General features: G+C 44.5%; 1 protein-coding gene across 2 annotated transcripts in view; it reads right to left on the bottom strand.

Annotated features, from left to right (window-relative positions):
- Positions 1-2254: 2254 nt before the first annotated feature.
- The window catches only part of HIGD1A (HIG1 hypoxia inducible domain family member 1A), a 58981-nt gene continuing 39106 nt past the window's right edge, over positions 2255-22129 (bottom strand). For both annotated transcript variants that reach the window (XM_069647760.1, XM_069647759.1), the window contains 3 exons: positions 10414-10521; positions 7939-8073; positions 2255-4299 (listed from right to left, as the gene is read on the bottom strand). In XM_069647760.1, coding sequence (XP_069503861.1) covers positions 4250-4299; positions 7939-8073; positions 10414-10516 — 288 coding nt within the window. In that variant the 5' untranslated portion in view covers positions 10517-10521 and the 3' untranslated portion in view covers positions 2255-4249. The remainder of the gene's footprint in view (positions 4300-7938; positions 8074-10413; positions 10522-22129) is intronic.

The raw sequence follows: 22129 nt of genomic DNA, 5'->3' as shown, positions 1-22129 counted from the left end.
TCTTTGACGATACGAGCATCACTACTGCATGTGGGGACTACATTCACTTTGGTCATCTTTGACCTTGAGTTTTGTGTGTCCTTAAGCAGGTAGTCTTGTGATAGGTTTTCTGCTTTGCTTATTGCTTTGTTCAAATGTTTTAGCTGGTAACCTCTTTGTGTACATTTTGTTTTAAGTCACTTCGCATGCATTTTGAATGTTTCTTCTGAGCTACAATTTCTCCCGACTCTGAGAATCTCCCTATATGGTATGTTCACGATTAGGTGTTTGGGATGATTGCTCTCCGCATGTAATATGCTGTTAACTGTTGTTGATTTGATGAATAAGTTGGTTAAACATTTTCTCCATCTGTATATAGTTCCAGATCCAAGAATTCGATTTTCTCTCGACTACTGCTCATCGTGAATTTGATGTTACAGTCATTGCTGTTCAGATAGTTGACATATTCTTGAAGCTCTAGTTGTTCAACCCTCCATATCATGAGAACATCGTCTATGTAGCGTCCCCAGTAGACAATATTCTTGTTGTCATTGAACGCTCTATGTTGCCACGCAATTCTCAGTTCGTAATAACCCATGAACAAATTTGCATACAATGGTGCGAATTTCGCACCCATCACCGTCAAGTTGCCTCTAGATCACTATATCAAAACTGAAGATGTTATTTTCTAGCACGAATTTCAACATTTGAAGTAGCATTTCATTACGTTTGGTATAGGAAATAGATCTGGTTTTGGGAAGAACTCTATGCTCTCTAGTCCTTTTGTGTGCTCTATACTCGTATATAAGGAGACTACGTCCAGTGTCACAAACCAAAAATTGTTTTCCCAAGGGATGTGCTCAAGTTGCTGTATTACATCTTTAGTATCCCTGAGGAAAGACGCTAGACTTGTTGCCAATGGCTGAAGATGAATATCAATGAACTGTGAGATCCTCTCTGTTAAGGAACCTATACCGTTAATAATCGGTCAACATGGGGAACATATTTTTTATGATAGTGTGCGGTACAAATATCCTTTAACATTAACACCTTTGGAAGAAAATAGATGATGGCCATCACTGGTTGTTTTTTATTCATATAGGCATAGTCCTCATCATTTAGTAGTCCATTGATCCACCATACTCGGCTCATTTCTTTCCATATTAATTGCAATTCTGGTATGGGATTGTTGTTTAGTACTTTGTACCAGGTTTCATTAATAAGATATTTCAGACCCTCTTTTATATAGTCTCTCCTGTTCATTAGAACAATATTCCCTCCTTTATCCGCCATCTTGGTCACTATTTCCAGAATCTGACCCAGTTCTTCTATAGCTGGTCTTTCTTTTAAGGTTATGTTTTGATATACTCTGGACTTCTTACAATTCAAATAGTTGTTTCTAAGATCTTTATTGACCGCTTTCTGAAAAATATCCCCAACATTGTCTGCCAGCGTCGGGATAAATTTAGATTGAAATTTCAAATTGGTTTCTTCTGTCTGATGTATGTCTATGTCATGTTCTTTAGTACATTTTTGTTGCATGTATTGCTCTTCACCATCTTCATTGATGTTTAGCAAACTCACCGTTTCAACATATAGGCCTGAGATTTCTTGTACCTGTTCAATTTCCTACAAAACTTGAAAATATCGTCTTGTGTATGGAAATAATCTATTTGGTTGGAGGGACTTAAGGATAGTCCCTTGTTTAGGGTTGAAGTCAATGCTGGATCTAATGTATAATCTGAGAGGTTAAGGACCAAATTCAAGAACCACTTCTGTTTTAGTAGGAAACCCCACCATCCCTGCCCAATTATTCAATAACCACTGTGTTGCATAAATCCTAAATATGTATTAAAAGGTTGGCTGTGTGCTGTTCTAGTTCCTATCACCAGCAATTGTAATGATTTAACTGCAATATCATGTATTGGGCAAAGGTGTGTAAAGCATTCACCAAACAACTGCTCCAGTCATCAGCATGCCCTTTGCAGAGTGCTTTTAAGCAAAGCACTTTATTTTTAATCAATAAATCCAAATAAAATACCTTCTATATTGTGCTTTATTTGATTCAGTCATGGTGGGTGCTTCACCAGAAGCATTAAAACATAATTGAATATATTAGTACCCTAGTCCACATTTGTCTGGACTGAGTCCCACAGACAAGTGACTTAAACAATAGCAAGATTTGCATCCTCATTGTTTAAATACAAGTAGTGGGTCTGCCAGCAAATGTACAATCAAATGATTCCCTTCCAATTTAAGGAATACTCCAACACAGTTCTAAAGGAATAATAGAATTTTATTGGCCAGACACCCAATGATGTTCAACGTCTACACAAGTTTTCATAATTGTTTTTCAGCCTTTTACAAATATAATAATTACATTGAATAAACATAAACACATCTGAAAAAATGCAAATCGTTCCAAAGTGACAGCCCTAATTAACGTGGTCCAGTTTTACCCCAGTTAGGGGTTTATTTTGACTAACAAATCAGGTCAGATTAAAAACCTTAGATTGCATGCAAGTCCTTTGATTGTATTAAAACAATGGTGATCACTATTTATTCAACGGCGGTAACGCATGCACTTTTTTTCTTTCCCCTTCGTGCAGCATTGTCCTGAATCATGCTTTTATTGGGTTACAGGATCAATACATGGAAATGATGGTGATATTAATTGTGGGCTTCTGCAGTTCTACTCTGATGGAGTTTTCAGTTTGGACCTGAAATTGATCCTCAGATCAGCAAATGGTAACATGATAGCTCTGTGTGCATGCTTCATTAGCACGCACACCCTGAAATATCCCAAATATTAATAAGAAATGAAACTTAACAGGTCAAAACCGTACATATTATTCAGTTGACCAACAAGTTTAACTGAATTTACCATATGGCAAATGTTTGTTTTTTCATCAACCAGAGTGCATACTGCGTTTTTTAAAAATTGTTTTCATTATCAGGTGCCAGTTTGGGAGGGGGCAAAAGGCAGCTTTTTTTCCCCCATTTTACCAGATTCCACATTGTGGAGGCTATGTGCCCATACAAGAGTGTTTAAAGAAACTGGATTATTCCCAAGCACCGAATTGAGGACTCTGCCGGCAAAATCTCAAGCAACCTGAAATATGAAAGCTGCTGGGTACTGTAGGGGACGCTACATTTCTTAATTAGCGAAGAGAAGAATATGGTAAGTTTATATTTCTTAAATCAACCATGTCAGGTCTTTACATTTAAAAAACAAGTCTGTGTGCCCATTCCTAAAACCTTTTGGCACATCTACTGAAAAATAATTCTATGTAAGAGAACTACTTGATAGTACAGCGATCCATGGCATATAGCCACGATCAAAAGAGATATGCAAATGGATATTTCTCCTCTGGTAAGGCACAATGACCTTATTAGCTCCTCCAAAGTGGCCACCATCCAATGGGACAGGCTATTTAGTCTTGTGTTCTCTCACTTGAGCGGCAGTCAAATTTTTATCAATAAATAGAACTTTTGAGATGGGCTTTATGATATTATTACATAGTCCACACCACATTACTGCACACAAGGGGTGATGAAAAAAGAACTGCACTGGAGAAATTCTGTAGATGTCTGCGAGCCCAATAAAACAGGAGCAAAACCCGATGACTGGAACAGAGTTGCCTTCAAACATATTTTTGCTAACAGCATTTGGACATTAGCATCTCAAAGATACTCCGGGCATTTACCGATTTGCACAAGAGGTCATCTATGGTTAGGCTTCACTAATCTGGTATAAAATAGATAGGGCAGGTCGAGGTGCTCGATTTGCGCCATTGAAAATCTTTTGAGAAGCAGGCCCTTAAGATTTGTACTAAGCCACAGAATGTTTAGCATAAACTACGGACCGCCCCCAAGAATTTGAAGCAGACTTGTGATGCCAGAGTGAACACAGATGAACTGCTCAAAAAGTATTTTCATGGTAACACAAATTGTCTTCATGCCACATTTAAAAAAACAAAAAATAAAATTAAAATAAAACAATGGGCAAGGGGGCAGAGAGGGGAGAAAGTGCATTGACAACAGTTCTAAATAAAAGCAACACATCACTTTCCATAATGAGGTTTCTAATAAATAGACCGGGAAACACGTATTACTTTAAGGCACATAATAACAATAAGACATTTCCTAGGAAAGGGCCCATGTGTATTGTGTAACCATGATTAGGGTAACGGGGTGAAAGGACACCTCAATGTGAGGTCTAACACTAAGCCGTGATAGCAGTGCACCGATGTATCCTTCATCGTTCAGTCTACTCCTTGGGCTTAGCCAAATACTCCCGGTACATGGAATATAGAACACCTAGAAACAAAAAGAAAAAAAAGAACTTAAGCGAGCGGTTCTTCTTATGAAAGCCAGTTTAACTAGAGCAGTTGGATGTGAATTTGGTGTCCGTAAACCAGGGCACAGCAAAATAAAGTACTGTTTGTGCCCTTGGACGAGAATAATTAGATTTCACATTTTTAGAAACTACAAAATAGAAATATTGATAGAAACATGTTAAGAATTGTTAGGCAGCAAGGAAGAAAGAGCGAGACAAAAATAATCGATGGTATTTAAAATGAGTACCGACATTAAACACTGCTATTAAGTGCCACCATAAAGCAGCTGAAACAGGAAGGAGCACAACAAAATAAATAAAAAGTACATATTCTTCCTAAGGGAACGCTTTGACACAATGCAATTTCAACAGTACGGCTTCCCACAACACCTTACTGTTTATATACTGCATCTACAAGACAAAAAAAAGCCATGGAGTAGGGTTCCGTACACAGTTCCACTAAGCGTGACAAATACAACCAAGTGCAAGACTGTCGAACACATTGCATGTCAAGTAGAAATAATGACCTGAATCCTTCGAAGTAATAATTTTCGAAACTATTGAAAGAGAGATACAGTAGTTTGAAGCAACTAAGGAAAAGGCGGGATCCGGTCATTTTTTCGAATGCATTTTTTCAAAATGCAATTATCTCGAAAACATTGTCAAATTTTTTTTTCCCAGTGTATTATTTTTTATATTTATTTATTGAATACGTTTTTTGGGTTTTGCAAGTTAAAAAAAAGTGTTAAAAAAAACGTTTAGGGGGGGAACCCCCCCACAAAAAAAAAATATATATAAAAAAAAGAAACATTTGAAAAAAACATTGACGAAATGTTTGAGATAATGGCATTCGAAAAAATGTCATTCGAAATACTACAAACCGGAAAAGGCATGGAAGCGCAAGGGGCATCAAGTAGCTAGAGATTCAGAATAGCTGTGTATTAGGTGAACTGATTTTGCGTTGATTATTGTATAGAAGCAAGTTTACACTGATCTATACTGGCTTACCTTATTCTCCACAATAATATTAGGCTATACTTATCGGATGTTTGAGACGGTCAATGTTTTTTTAAAATTGAAAATGGTTTTGTTATATACTTGGTGATCTAATTTTAGCTTACAATTCATTTGTCTTCATTGGTGCACTCCTGCGCCTCATTTTTATTTTCTACTCCAATGTTCTGCGGCCGCGTGGTATAGACTATGTTATCGTCCCATGACCACATTCCTTAATTGACTCACCAGCAAAGCCTGTTTTGGCCTGTTCTAGTGTCTGGCCTGGGACACCATCTGTGGTCACACTTCTGGATTCCTTTTGTCTTTTATTGCTCCCAGCCCATGATATGGTATAGAAATAAATGTGTCCCCAAAACTTTATAGCTGGGGTACCTGGCGTACCCAGCTTAGGAAAGGACGCTGGAAGTGGCAAATATTGCATCAGTGGCACTTCAGAGTTAAAAGTTATCCGATTCCAAAGAATAGACCTAAGGAACTGTTTGCAACAATTTTCAAATCCCTAGAGATGTATTTTTTTTTTAACACCTTCGATGAATCAAGCAAACAAATTCAATGATTTTTTACGGAATAAGATTAAATCTATCCAGGATAAGATTGCCCAAGACACAGATCAGATTGAATTCACAGAGTATGAATCTTTTATGTGGGGGGAAACCCATTTGATTTTAGCCCAGTTTTTGCTCTTATTACTGCACTTCTACAAAACCTGAAACCTACACACTATACATCTGACTCACTTCCTACGTATGTGGTGCGCGCACACACACACAAACATCCTTGACTCAGTTTCCGACAACCTTGGTTAATTTGTCGTCAGACCAAGGTCTAGTTCCATCCGACCTGAAAATAACCACAGTGGCCAGTTGACAAAATTCTCGAGAATGTAGTTACCCTACAGCTCCAGGAACATTGGGAAACGTCAGCAGTGCCAAAACCTTTCAAGCTGGATTCTGGCCACACCACGGGACTGATACTGCTTTGATGGCGGTATGGGAAAACATTTCACAAAATGCGGATGAAGAATGTCTCACTTCACTGGTGATGCTCAGACTCTGGAAAGCCCCGGATATGGTTGACGCAAACATCTTACTATCCAGACTGGTTGAGGGACTTTTGAAGTGATTTAGATCATTTCTGTCCAGCCGTCATCAACGGGTCAAAAAGGCAAACTATCAGATTCCATTTCAATGGATTGTGGTGTCCTGCAGGGCTTCATCTGTCACCAGATTATTTAACATATATATGCAGCTCCTGATGGTTATTTTTGTTTTTAATCCTGGGATACCACGCCTAAGCAGATGACACCCAGATATATGAGTGACTAAACCACCTGAATCTGCGCACATGGTTGAGCAGTGTATTGAAGAGATGGGTCGATGGACGACAATGAAAAGGCTTCAAGTGAATCCAAATAAAACTGAGGTCATGTTACTAGGACCTAAATGTTTTTTGGGAGATCAACTTGTAGCTCACCTCCACCTTGTATTTTTGGCGTACCAATGACTTTATACCCAAGGTCAAAAACCTATGATGCCTATGGCCATCAAATCTAGGTTGCGACCAACAAGTAGGAGCTAAAGTTAAAGCTATTTTTTTTACTCCTTGCGTCTTCTTTGACAAGCCCTCCCATTTAGATCTCAGACAGATCATGCAAGTGTAGCAGGTGCATGGGTGAACTAGTGATTGGATCATGGGTATACTTTCTGGTATTCCAGTTAGACAATTCAAACGTATCAAAACGCAGCAGTTCATCTTGTTTTCAGGGCATCTAAAATTGCCTGCATTTCTGTAATGCACTTCATTACCTGCCAGATAAGCACAGGATTGAGTTGAAGATCCTCTGCTTGGGGTTTGAAAGTTTTAAACAGCCTGGAACCTACCTATGTGTCCATCATTAGCCTCTGCCCACTTCAATCAATTGACAAGCATCTACTTTTAGTTCAGACATCTCAGTTGGTCCACTGGGTGTGATAGACAATCCTCAACTAACGGACCTAGGCTTTGCAACTCATTACCGGTGACTATTCTGAGCAGGACTTCCCTCGTCTCTCCAGAAGGATTTAAAAACTCAGCCAATTAGTTAAAAAAAAAAATAATTTTAAAAGTGCTCTTTTTGGAATACATTCTATTGGTGTGGTTAAAAACAAAAATATATTAACATCTGTGCTTAGATGCAGTTTATTCTGCTTGGAGCACAATAGAAATACATCAAACTCATGAATGGCTTAGGAACGGAGTGTGCCGAGGGTGGGGGATGGGAGAGGAGATGCTAGCAGTTCGGTAGGGAGGGAGGGGATAGGCTGTGGGCAGCTGTGTATGCAAGGATAAGGAGTTTAAAGAGGGAGCAGGTATGCATGGATTTGGTTGCAGTCTATAGTCCTGGAGTTAATGAGCGAGAAGAAACAGGATGCGGACAGCAAAGTTGATGATCTTGGCGAAAGGGGTAAAGTAGTGGAGTCAGCTGTATTTAAGACCAATTTGGTCACAGTACGGGGAACAATATGGTTTCACATGAAGACAAAGAACATGCATGTTCTCCTCAAAGTGTGGCCAAGCGCAACAATCACACCAGTAGTACAAGGAGGATTCACAGATATACCTACCACATGTCATTGCTCCCACAACAAAGCCTTGGGCTCCAACACGCATATGAATCAGGTGGACTGACATTTTGGTATTTCCTCTGCTCTTTAGTTTGTACAGGCCATAGGCTACAACAGCAGCAAAGCCCGCCATTCCTTAAAAAAATAAAATTTAAAAAAGTATATATGACATGAGTAACAGAACAAAGAAAATGCAGTCCTTGGCGCACAGGGTGGGAGCCTAGGACAAGGCATAACATTCATCACTTGCAGAGCAAATATTTTATTTCCGATTCCCAATTTCTCATAGAATTACAAAAGATACATGGTTTATTAAAAGAACCATCGCGAATGCATGGGTAAGAATTTCAGGTTGCAGGCTGGCCAATCACTCGCCACCTTGATTTTATGCATACACACAGCACACCGTTTCTTACTCGCCAAGAGTTTATCATCATTTTGAGACCTCAAATGTACCTGTTACGTAATCTCCATTTGTGGGTAACTTATGCCAGCTATACGGCCAATCAGGGGTAATATCCATCCATCCATCCATCCATCCATCCATCCATCCATCCATGTCCCTTAGTGAGGCACCAGCATTAAAAGGAAATCCCCTAACCAAAACGGCTCAAGCATGCAAGTGGCAAGAAGCCCATACCTTATGTGTAAGCAAAAGATTTTATACAAAGAATGCATATGCGCACATCACTCCAGGCCTGTGAGGTTTATTCACAATCTTTAAAATAAAGATCAGGTCGAAAACGGAGCCTGTGGCCTGTTCGTAGTCAGACTGTCCCCAAACCTTTTTGCTAATGCCACACATTGAGCCATTCCCTCTTTAGCCTTCTCTGTATGCAAAAGCAAGAGGCTGTGTCCTGAGTCCCATTACAGTTACGGAAACATGTATGAAGTTTATATAAGTTTGGCTATGAAAAGCTTCACTGGGAATGCCGGCCCCAGCCTATTGTATGAACAGTAAATGCTGAAGCAAGGATGGTTAATGTAACCTCAAAAGAGGTTGGACTGGCCCTTTTGTCATATGAGGGGTGCAGGGGCTCGTATTTCAAAAGTATGTGCATTTCAGAGCCTGCTGCAAGGACAGCGGGCCCCAACCTGATGCTTCTCCCATTTAAGTACCTATGAAAAGAATCCCAAGGGTAGAGGCTGTCCATGAAAACAAGGAAGACAACGACACAGCACATGTCCAAGTACCCGTGATCAGGAACACGCCGGCCGTCACTGATAAAACAAGACCCGCAAAAAAAAAAAAAAAAAAAATCTATAAACTTTGTCAAATCAGAATTTGGGAGTAGGGCTTAGAATACATTATGCAATTGCCGTTAGCACCCGGGGCGGGAGAGACAGCCAATCAGGTTATTTGGATTGCTGGCTGAATCTAAACAATACAATCCCATGTTCCAAGCAATTGGATGACTGCTCCTCCACCCCACCATCTTCCCACCACCTGCCCCTTCCCTCGGTGTACAACCCCCCCTTCACCATATTGGTGAGTGGCAACCATAGGCGCCAAGGAAATGGAATAGGGGCTCCGCTTGGTGCCCTGTCTTTCAGCTCCGTGGTAGCCATCTTAGTTTAGTATTTTGTTTGAATGAACGGGACCTTTGTGGCGTCCCGTTCATTCATACGAAAAACATAGCTGTAAGCACTGTGCCAAATCGGTCGTAAGGGCACAGGGGCCCATCGTTGAAGTGCCCGCGCTGTAACTTGGACCTCTGGATTGGGCATCATTGCTTACATCGTGGCAATTTCTCTCCAGAAGCAAGATTGCTTAAAGTTGAACTGAAAACTCACTGTGTTGTATCTCTCGCCACCACACTGCTCACACAACCAACCATCCTAGCCGAATTTGCCAACACTGCATTCACAGAGCAATACCAGTGCTCACTTCTCTAGCACCATCTCAACTCTAGCAGCCAACGTGGCCTCAAAGCACTGCATTTCACCCCTGGGCTCTCCCTTCTGGATGAACCAGCCCCCCCCCTCTCCCCCCCAAACTAATAGGATTCAGGTACTTCCAGCCTGCACGCATTAACAAATTGGCTTCGAATTGACCATAGCTCACTAACTACCAAAACTCCCAGGGTGGCAGCAGAAAGACTGCGAGAAACGTGCCATACAAGAGCCAATTAGATTCTATAAAGGGGTTGTAGAGGAGAGAAACATGAGATTTCTATGTATAGTTGGACCTCACACATTCTGCAAACAACCCGTGATTGCCTATAGTTTCCTGTTTTGGGAACAGTGCCAATAATAGCTCTGCCAGAACGCATGCCAACAGAACTTTTCAAACGAAACCCTTACATTAGCAAACAGCTGAAAAGTGAGCCATTCAAGCCTGAGGAGTCAGAGATCTGTAATGCAAAGTAGGAGCACTTCCTGATTGAAACAGGTCGGATAGCACTACTTAAGTCAGCACCTGTGAAAATCTGACAACCTCTTGTTTCACAATGAGACTGCTAACATTTCACTTACCAATTGGAACAAAAGGAGACTCTTTCGATTTCCTAATGAATTTAGAGGTCTGCGAATCAGCTTGTTCATAGATGGGCAGAACGCTTGACTGGTTGGAGGTCATGATGTCTGCGAAAAGGAGGTGAAAGAATTCTTGATAAGCTTTAGACAAATTAAACTAAGTTGACATACAATCTCAACAGTTTAGCCACCTACCAGTATCTTTTCACATAAGTGTTGCAAAATAATTTGCATTCCCACCTCTCCTCTGTGAATGGAAACACACACTTAAGTGTGGCACAGAATTCTGAAAGCATCTTGGACACTGAACCCACTGACAGTTGCACACAATGTAATATTCTTTATTACATGCACTCTACACGCGAAATATTAATCAGCACGTTCCTGCCTACACGTTTTACATTTGTTATTTATTACAGGCCCGTCCCTTGATTCGGTAACATTGAAATTGTATTACAGCATGCTCTGAACTTTGCTACCAATATATTTAAACCTCACCCTCAACCCGCTTGTACCTTCCCAAATGCGTGTGCTAGCTTGTAAAATACTCCCGCTTTTCAAATCTGCCTCTCGACCCTATATAGACTACGGTCAAGTGCACTCCAGGCGGGTACATACTTCTATTTTATTTAATAAAGACATTGAAAGTGGTCAGTGAAGTTAAGGTGTTTGTGGATCCATACTCAATATTTCTCTAAATCTAGACAGAGTTTTAAGTACCCAGCAACATACCATTTGATTGCACCTTAACAAAAAAAAAAAATAATAAACACTCAGCTAAAGCTTTTTTCTTTTTTAAACCAAACCACACGTTTCTTTATAAAATCATTTTACAGGGTATAGTTTCCTCGGGCAAGACGACACACTCGTTGTCAAGGTTCTGGAGTGACCCCGACAAAGGAAGTACGGAGTCTCAGTAAGTGCAACACACACAGCTTTTCTTTTAACTTTAGTTACAACCATGTTAGTCTACAAATCTGGTCAAAGATGAGAGAATGGACAATTCAACAACCTCAGGCTGCTGCTCGCCACTACCAGGTCTACCCGTATGGGGCGGTGGGGGGGGGGTGGGGGGGCAGGGAGGATGGACCAGCCTCTGCAGAGATGGATGCGACATCCAGGCTGCTCAGGAATATTGCTTAGAAGGATTCCCTGAGGGTTGTCATCTCCTAATTACTCCTGAAGTCCTACTGATGGCTCTTTGCGCTGACAGGATTGACTACATCTTCACCTCCCAGACAGTGCAGCTTGTTTAGAGCGCCATGCTTGCTGTCCACATCGTGATAAGCTACAGGGGAGAAATTCCAGGAAGGTCCCCAGGGAGCCACCGTTCCTAGAAGCTGAATTTCACACGGAGGAGACTATAGCAAACCTCAGAGATGCATACACAGAGTGGAGGGGCATAAGGGACTGCTTTCAATTCACTGGAGAGTAGGTGAAGACCCAGGTCCAGAGCTTCTTCCAGGGTTCAAGCCAAGCTGTTGCACAGTAAAAGTCAAAAATGTTTGTTTAGGGAGCTGCAAAGCAAACTGCAGAGATTATTGGAACTAGAAACGCAGCAGGGGGAAGTGTAAGGCTGGGGGGAAGGGGTGGGGGTTTCAAAGGCAACCGGAAGACTAGGATGGGGTTAGCGGACCATTTCCAGGAAGAATCCAGTAAAATATTGTACAATTCCAGGGTCTTGATAAGGATGAGAAATGTAACTCCAAGATGGGCAAGAGTGGGTCATGAAGGTTGCAACTGACTTTTATGGTTGCAACTGATGGCATCCCCTACTCACCAAAGGCAAGTGAAAGAGCGCCAGTCAAACAGGTTCCGGTCTGGGATATCAAAGACATTGGACCTGGAAGAGAGCACAGGCCTCAATATCTCCTTCAGGCTGGGGGCGCGACACCAGGCAGCCATGTCCTCCAAGAGCGGAAAGGCTGTAGGCTGTGATGGTCTCCCAGTGAACTCCAAGTCGAACTATGCACCTGATCGGACCAGACTTGCTTGGGCTATATGAAGAGATGGAAGACACAGGTTGCATGCCTCTTCCCCAGAGTGATGGCACAATCACTGGTGCAAAAGGGTGCAGAGGGAAGCTAAAGATTTGGAGGCCCATCTCCTTCCTCAATGTGGACTACAAGATACTCGCAAAAGTAATGGCCAACCATCTGACAAGGACGATCGGGAAGATAGTCCACACAGACCAGTCCTGCATGATACCCAATCACAGACAGTATGGCCCTGATCAGGAACAAGATAGTACGTCAAGGACGGGACAGTTTTTGCATCTCTGGTCAGCTTGGAGTAGAAGGTGTTGGACCGAGCCTTCCAAAAATTCATGCACCAGGCACATAGTTTGGATTACTTCTTCTGTGACATGGTGAATGTAATGTATATAGACATCAGCTAGAAGAGGACCTCCATCCTAGTGAAGTTAGGGGTCAGATAAGGCTGTGCACTCTTACCTTTATTTGTTTGCGTCCAAGCTCCTAGTGGGACACATCAGACAGAATGGCGACAGAGCGTTCAAGGTGCCAGGAATTAACAGCAAAAGCGAAATCAAGTGCTCCCTTTAAATGGACGATATCCAACTCTTCTGTGCAGATGACAACTATGCAAAAACCCTGTTGAAGACCTGCAAGGAATTTGGCAAAGCATCGGGAGCCAAGATCAACAGCACGAAGTCAGGACACCATGCTCTTCGGTGACTGGAACACAGCACACAAGCAGCTGCCCTACACAAACAGGCCTAACCACCTGTAGATCCTGGGAGTCTGATGTTGACATGAAGCAGCTGCTGAGAAGACGTGGAACGAACAGGTGGCAAAGGTCAAGTAGAAGCTGGTTCTCTGGAAGCTCAGCATCAATTGGGGTGGGGGGGGGGAACGGACTCATGCACTGAGGAACAATGTACAACCAATGCTGCATTATGTGGCCCAGGTCTGGCCCGTACACAAGGGGATGGTTGTTACGCTCACCTGGCTCCAACAGGGGCGTCGGTCGGACCCGGACTGCTGCGGCCTCCACCCACGTGATGCATAGTGCAGCGATGACTGACTGGATCTGCCCTTCTTATCTTGGCTGCTTTGTCCGTAGAAATATTCTCCTACAAGTGGAGGGATGGATTTAGCCACTTGTGGATTCAAGTGATAGCACCCCCACTGTCCTCCCCACTAATCACCTCTGAAGCACCCTCTCAGCAATCTCACCTTATATTCTTGAAGGATGAGCCCTCCATCCTGCGAAGCACGCAGGGGCGCGTTGATGACCAGTTACTTCACTGGCCTCAAGATACTGGAAGAGTTGTAGACGAATCCTGACTCCAAAAGGTCCTGGCGAAGAGCCGTAAGAATATAGTTCGTAAGAGTTCAAAATGTCTGGAATTCACTCCCATCCAATTCTTCTTTTATCTTGCAGCTTTGACCCAATAAGAAGATTGACAGCTGAAAGCGCTCCGGTAAAAGTCTGTTACCCTATACTGTCCGGTAAATAATGCCAAGGGTCAAACTTGCTACTTTCTCCTTATCTTACAGGTGCGGCAGAAGAAAATGTGGCGTGCTGATGAATTATACCTCCGGTGGTTAAATCAGGTAAGCATATGGCGGCTAAAGAGATTGTCTCCGTCGGTTCTCTCTGCTCACCTTGTTGTTTCTTGTCCCCCTTAGATGCGGCATAAGAAGATGTGGCGTGGAACTGCGAGTATGGCGCGGCACTGCTGCTGGCGATGCAACGCGTTTAAAACAAAGTCTCCTCTGGTTTGAAGATGCGATTAATCCGGAATCAGGTAAGAAATCAGGTAATACTCTTTGTTCTCTTTGCTTCTTTCCTTCTTTCTAGGTGCTCCAGGTTTGAGGCGGGCGTGGCAGAAGGCTGGACGCTGCTGCTGGCACGGTGAGCGTTACGCTGCTGGATGCAGAATAACGCGAAGCGTATGCTGCTCTTCGGACGTGGTTTAAATAGCCTCCAAAGTAGTCCCAGGTAGGTATTCCTCCCCGACCACACCCGAGTAACAAAATAGTCCCCAAGGTAGAGTAGTCCCTTCCAGGCCTCACATGGGTTTGGATCTTCTTGCAGCATGGTCTGCATCAGGTAAGTGTGCACTTATGAGCCTGGCACCTATGGGCCAGGACTGTTGTCCCATATGAGCCTGGCACCATAAGCGCCAGGACTGAACCCAGACAGCCCCTAGCAGGGGTTGCTGGGTTTTCTCAAGGCGACATGATGCCTGCTCCCGGGGCTGATGGACGTGGTCTGGATGCCCGGGGGTATGCATCATGACAATGGTGAAGATGATCACTCGGATGGTGTCCTACATCTGGAACTCCAAGATGGACAGAGTGAGGAATGGTTAAATGATGTGGCTAACAAAGTCTTCAAAGCCTAGCCTTAAGTCCTTCACCTCTGGCTACCCCCAAGCTTTAACACAAAAAATTTGGCCAACACTGTACTAAACAGAATCTGAAGGGTTCATCCTTAAAAATAAAAAAATCCAATCCTGGAATGCTCTTCCAGGATGTACAGGCAGGACTCTTTCTGCTTTCAACAGTACCTTGACGGCACAGGGTTTGGGTTCTGTAGTTCCAGTTCCTCTTCATAGCCTCTCTTACAGCTTCAAGTTTCTTCAATGTGCCAAATAAGTCTTCTCCAGACCTTTGGCACAACAGGTCTCTCCCTAACCTTGGGTTTCTTCAATATACACAGATGGTCTCTCCCAGATCTTGGATTTCTCAGCATCAACTTCAGTTGGTGTCTTCCAGACCTTGGGCTAAAAAGGGTATCCACCCCACACCCATTCTCATTCAGGGTGCTTATCAGACAGCAGATATTGTGTCACCCTTTTGCCATGGGTCAATCAGGAAACGGTTACCATCAGGCTACCACTAGCCTATTCCTGGCACTGGACTCTTCACTAGGTCCACTTGTGTCTAGAGAGACTTCTGGGTAGTAAGGCTTTGTGCTAGCCCCCTGTGGAGTAGCTGCTGCGGGTTGGCAGATGAGCACTTTTCACTCCCAGGTAACGTGGTGCCAGTGTTCTTATGGGCAGTTTACGAATGCATATTCTTTCCTGCAGGATCCTCCCCTTTCATCGCTCCTTCGTTGCAGTTTCTCAGTGTTTTGCATTTGGCTTGGGTGTGGGCTTGGGTGGACCCTTTGTGTTTTTGTCCTTTTTGATTGGTTCTCGTAGCGCTGTTTCCAACGGCTATTCAAATTGTTAATTCAGGTTTGCTTGATATTGGTTAATACACTTTGCTCACCTGTTCTTTCCACATCTATTAAGACAGCCAGTAGCGTTGCCACCATCTTGAAACAAACTGTTCCTACTTTCGCTGTGTCCTGCTGAGTGGGGAGACACATTTCCACATAATGGAGTCATCTTCATGCCCGTGTATGGATGTTATTCTGGTTAGATCTGTACACGCTCCTCTGATGTTTATAGTAGATCTCATATGCGAAGCCGATTTTACACTGGACAAGAATTTTGGGCCTGAAATGCCATGATTAGCATAATACCCTGCAAGTCTTCATCTGAGGATTACCATCACTTCTCTGGTGTTCAAGTAGTGCGCTGGAAACCCTCAGTGTCTTCAATAGGGCGAGCAAGCCTGTGGAATCCCACTCCTTCTTGCCTCCGATTGGCACATCTGGTAGCGCCTGCACCATCCAAGTCCTAGGAAACAGAGGCCAAAGGGGGCAGAATCTAAAGAGTACGACGTTCCTTTACCATCATCGTACCTTTAGTTTATCCTCATCCAGAGGACTATTCCAGGACAGTAGGGAAGGCCACAATTGTTTTTACTTCTCCCCTGCTAGGGATTCGAACCTGGGCACTGCCGGCAACAATTCAGTGTCACATCTAATTGCACCAACTCAAAGGTGCTGGATTGGGTTTGTTTATTTCAATAGACTGCTTGGGACCGAAAGCTCATTCCCAAGCAGTCAAAAAGTGTAAAGTGTTTTCTTCAGTCATCCTAGAAATGTAAAATACAGCGCTGTGGGCTGGAGTGTAGGAAAGGAAGGACCCAGGTATGGGGTTTGAATTGGGGGGTGGGGTGCTGTTTATGGGGGAGTGGAAAGAGCAGAAAAGGGGGCAGAGGGAACATCACTCCACTCCATTTTTACTCTACAACCACTGCCAAGCAACCATCTACACCCCATTCACAAACTAAGATGGGGAGTTACTGTAACTCCCCACATCGGACACTTTGCTCTTTTAAGATGCAGTGCAACACAAACCTGGAAATGTTCCAGCATCTTCCTCCTGGTCTGCTTCATTTTAAGTGCAGACCAGTTCGCCACAGTCTATGGGTGCCTGACTTGGAACCTATCACTATCTTCCTGGTCGCTGGTGACGAAGGGAATGGTTAAGGACAGTGCTGCTCCTGCAACTGGAGCAGCAGATGGATACGTTCCACCCACGAGGGGGTCAAGATCTCTGGCATCCAGCTATAAAATGGGGATGAAATACAACAGGAAAAACAGGTGGGTGAATGGAGGAGCTACTTCTAATACAGTTAGGTATGATATGATATTTGATTTATATCGCGCTCAGACACACGTGTTTCAGAGCGCGACCAAGCAAAGGGAGGGGAACAAGGGATAATAAAAACAAACGATCTTACTAGGCCCAGTGACATTAAGAACACGCAAGTGCATGGAAAAGGGGGAAAGTGCGAGGAAACAGGCGATAGGTGTGTGTCAGCGGGACGGGGGCTAGGGGGTGGGCAGGGGAGGTAGAGGTTTTTTCTTTCTTGCCAACCCTGGTCTAAAAGGATGACTTTAGAGACCATCCTGGAGTCATCTGATGGTCATCGAATTACACTAGAAATCATTCCTACATCATTAGACGTCACCACGCTGTTAAAGTCATCAGCAAATGTCTCAGATTGGTGGGTGATGATTTGAGGAGGAGCTTAGGATGAATGAATATGCAATCATCATCCCGATTTTTAGAAAACTTGTTCCTGATCATTTTAGGATGACTTGCTGATCACTTGATTGCATGTTTGTCCCTGATGATTTGGGGAGGACTTACGGATTACTTCAGAACATCAGCGTTTGTAGGATGAAATGCGGACTAATACAGATCGTCTTTCAGCTTTTGCTTAGTTGCACTTGTGAATGATCACCAATGTGGCAAGGGTAAAGCTGGAGACTATTTTTTGGCCAAAGTGGAAGCCAGAGACCTAAATTTAGCATGCACCCCCTGGGTGAGAATCATATGCCATCCCAGTCAAAAGCAGGAACCCAGCACCCTCACAATCAATACATTTCCATGCTAATTGCACCAATATAGGCCAGTATTCACATATATTCATTCACCCAGTATTCAGGTTTGCTTTGCGCATAATGCCAGTAATGATACTATAACAATACATGCCCACCATGGCTCTGCCAAACACTCCTTTTGGCTTTGCCTTTAAAAATGTCTTGTCACAACAAGAAAATAGGTCCAAAATGGCTGCACAGCAGGCGAGTCTAGATGCGTAATCATTTTTTTTTTTTTTTTAAAATGCATTTATTTATATAGCGTTGCAGGCATCAGGGTGCATAACAGAGACTAGGACGACGAAAAATAAACAGGACAACATGGCAAAAGGTACAACCTGTCAAGGTGCTAGAAGTCTAGAAATCGCGTTTCGGTTATTTGAACAGGGTTTTCAATCTTTTTCTTAAGTGCAAGTAATTTGGCTCTAGTCTTAGTTGGACAGGAAATTCGTTCCTTTTAGCTTAATAATAATGCTCACCATGTTTGCTTTAGCCTTGATGCCCAGTGAAAAAAGCCACGGCACAGTAGGAAATAGCTTGACTGCCTGCCCTAAATGCCAGTCTAAACACGTAATAACACTTATCAAGCTTGCTTTGTCATAGAATCCCAGTAAAAAAAGAAATGTCATACCACAGCAAAGAATGGCTAGACTGGGGCCCAAAACGCCAGTGCAGCGATGTAAATGCACATATCATGCTTTCTAAAAAAAAAAATAAAGAAACATTTTGTACTGACATCTATGATGGATACCTAATAAAAAGGCGATTGGGATTCCAAGATGGCAGAGAGCAGCGTGATTGTGGAGCTCTCAAAGCCCCCCACCCCCGATATTTATCGGTGTTTAGGCAGCGGTGGTGAAGTGCAGCAGCCCGGATCACTGGTGGACTGTGTGGCCTTAGTCTCTGCGGTGTCGGAGGTGCGGAAGAACTGTGCCCGTGGCCAATGCAGACCGAGCTGAGACACGCTCGCAGACCGCAAGCAAGAAGAACCACTTTGTGAGACCGGCTGCGAGGCGGGGTCACGGAAAGCAGTCGCTGTTGGACAACAAAGGAGCCTATCAGGAAAGAGCGGCCTGCAATATTGGAGGCCCACCGGTGCTGGATTTGTGGAGCAGGGGCTCCCCTGCTGGCAAGCGTCAGCAGAAGATCGAGGTGGGACCGAGCCACCCGCGTGTCAGAGGAGCAGCATCTCAAAACGTAGAGATCAGGGGGATCCGGAGGGGCCATAACCATAACACACTGCTGAGAGTCGCGCAGCGGAGAAGAGCACCCAGAGCAGCCAAGAAGCCCAGGAGGGGGCCACACAGCTAAAGTCAAGAGGCAGGAAGGCGGCAACCCGGAGGGGCTCGACTCTCCCCTCCCCCCACATCTCTGTGGGGGAGAACCATCACAAGACACTGTGCGCCCTGGCCAAGGAAAGGGTGCAATCAGAGGCTGGCCAGTGCAGACAGTGATCAACAGGCAGCAATCATCAGCTTTGAGCAGAGTGACAGTGAGGAAAGGGGGGGGCGCAGCGGGTGGGCCCCTGCCCAAGCTTTGAAGCCAGCACTTTGCAGAGAAGGCCCTGTGGTGTTATAGCAGGTGTGGCTGGACGGTCCATTTGAGGTACATTTTGGAGCTGCATATAGTGCCTCAGACAGCTAAAAACACAGGCCTAAGGCGCCACATTAAATGACGACACAACACAAGAGCGCCACGCTGAGGGAAAGGGGGCTACAGGAAGAAGGTTGTAGCCCACCTGGGGGAGGTAGTTCGGGTAAATGTACCAGGGGTAGGTGGGTGGTACAGATTTCTTGGATCATCTACATGGGTCAGGGGGGACCTGCAGAGGTTTACTCTGGGTTGTAACAAAGGCTCAAATCCATAGATGAGGGTTGGGGGGAGAGCTAGAGGCTGGTTGAGCCCGCCCAGAGAGGGGGGAGCAAGAGGGGGAAATCCCCCCAATGGTAGCCACTCTAGTGCGAGCCGCACAGTAAAACGACCATGGGAAAGAGGGAAGTGCTTTGGGTGACCCCTCTAAGTGTCAGGGGGCTTAATTCCCCGGTTAAGAGAAAGAAGGTGGGACAGTTCTTGCGGCGGGGGAAGTCGGAAATTGTAGCCCTCCAAGAGACGCACGTTCGGAGAGGAGACAGGCATAAGATGAAAATCAAGGGGTACTGCCATCTGTTCCAATCCAATGCCCCAGGGAAGACTGGAAGGGGGGGGGCAACGGTGTTATTGCTATTCGGGACATCCCAGGTCATAGCTACGGAGGGGGATACAGAGGGTAGGTATCTGGCAGCCTCTTTCCAATTGGTGAGGGAGACATATACAGTGGCTGCAATCTACACCTCCAATACGGGGCAAGATGGGTTCTTGCAGGTGAAATTGACCAAATTGGAGACTTTATCCAAAGGGCAGATAATATTGGTAGGCGACTTTAATCTGGCTTGGGACCGAAGAGAAGACAGGCGCGGAAGGGTGTTCCACAACTAGGTGGCGCCATCTGCCTGCTTGAAGAACACATGGCCCAATTGGCGCTGGTAGATGGCTGGAGGGAACTGAGGGGGGCTAAACATTTTATTCCCACATTCATAGATCCCTCAAGGATAGATCACGTCTGGATTTTGAGGTCACTGTTGGGTAGGGTCACAGGATAGAGCAGGAGTAATCGCCATGTCAGATCATGCGCCCATAATGATTACCTTAAATATGGGGCAGGTCTATGGTGGTGGAAGTTCCCTAGCCACATCCCTAAGGATGGAGTCCTATGTGAGGACATAAAGAATACATTCTTGGATTACTTTGCACTTAACGTAGCGGAGGGTGTACATGACCAGGTGGTGTAGGACGCGTTCAAGGCTAGACTGAGGGGGGAGCTCAGGGAGTACGCTGCAAAGGGAATATCGGCTGATTAGAGGGCAATTAGATATTTTGCAGACTAAAGCTGCACAGTGGTCATTGCTCTACCTCCAACAGAGGTATTATGTAAATCAAATAAGGCGTATCGCCTGTTCGCAAGGTTGATTAGGAAAAAAAGAAGCGTTGCGGGCAATCATTAAAATGAGGCATGGGGGTCAAGAAAGCACCGCTTTACCCGCGGTCTTCACTGAATATTATTCATCCCTGTAGCAGGGAGCCCAAAGGGAATACCTGTCCCAGTGCCCTCTCCCTAAGATCACTCCTCAAGAATGGAAAGAATTTGAGAGAGACATTACTCCCGAAGAATTAAGGTCTTTCAGTGGTCTTGCCATCAGGAAAGGCCGCAGGTACGGATGGCTTTCCAGCTTAAATCTTTAGAGCTCATACTGTGCTTAGTCCAACTCCTTTGGGGGGGGGCACAGGGTGAATCACCCCCGACAATGGAAGAAGCCAAGGTTGTGCTGTAAGGATGTCAGTCACTCTATGCTGTTTGTACCAGCCGATTGCCCTTATTAATCTAGGCACAAAGATCTACACCAAGGTTCTGGATAAGCTCCTCCCCAAACTGATTAATCCCGACCAGTCAGGATTTATTTGGCATAGGCAGAGCTCGGATAACATTCGACAGGTCAGTCATCTGATTGAAAAAAATCTAGAACCCCTGCACTTAGCATGGATTGCCAAGAAAGTATTCCGACTGGGTCAAATGGCCATTCCTCTTCCATACCATGCAGGTTATGGGATTCAACTCCTTTCAATGGTATGAGCTAACTACCGAACTCCCTCCTTGCGCCTGACAATCAACAGGCAAATTTCCCAGAGGATCAAGGTCTCACGAGGCATTAAGCAGGTGTGCCTGCTCTCCCTGCTCTTATACACCATCCATGTGGAGCCGCTCTTGGCCAGCATTAGGGTCTCCCCGGATATTAGGGGGGATTCCCTTTGGGGGTGAGGAGCATTTGCAGAGAACATGCTCCTCTTGATCACAGAAACCTCATTCCCAGGGAACTCACAGGACCATCTTCTCTTTGGGGGAGGTAGCAGGGTTAAAAATAAATGCCCACAAGTCAGAGTCTTAAACTTGACCGTCCCCTCAGAAAAGGTTCAGGAATTACAGGATATAGTACCACTGCAGATGGGCAGAAACTGGCATTTGATATTTGGATGTTCCAGATTACTGGTTCTCTGGGAGCACTTTACTGTGCTAACTACCCGCCTTTAGCGGAAAAGCAGAACCTGCTACTGGCGGAATGGGTGCCCTTAGCAATATCCTGGATGGGGAGGATAAATGCCCTTAAAATTGTGGTTTTGACAATAATACTGTACTATGTCACAGCCCTGCCAGTGGGGGTTCCCCAAGGTTTCTTCAGGACCCTTCGAAAACATGTGTGGTCATTTATTTGGAATCGCAAAAGATCCAGAGTTGCTAATGTCAGGGGGGATAAATCACTACTCTCGACTGAGGTACTGGCTTACGAACCCAATGGTTAGGTCAGCGGCCACCAGGGATCTCGCGCCATTTGAATGGTTCGTAACGACGGACACAGGGGACATGCATTTG

Source organism: Ambystoma mexicanum, chromosome 2q, assembly GCF_040938575.1.
Source record: "Ambystoma mexicanum isolate Mex_15411 chromosome 2q, UKY_AmexF1_1, whole genome shotgun sequence".
NCBI lineage: Eukaryota > Metazoa > Chordata > Amphibia > Caudata > Ambystomatidae > Ambystoma > Ambystoma mexicanum.
Note: the sequence above shows the minus strand (reverse complement) of the source record. Positions and strands in the feature narration are given on the sequence as shown.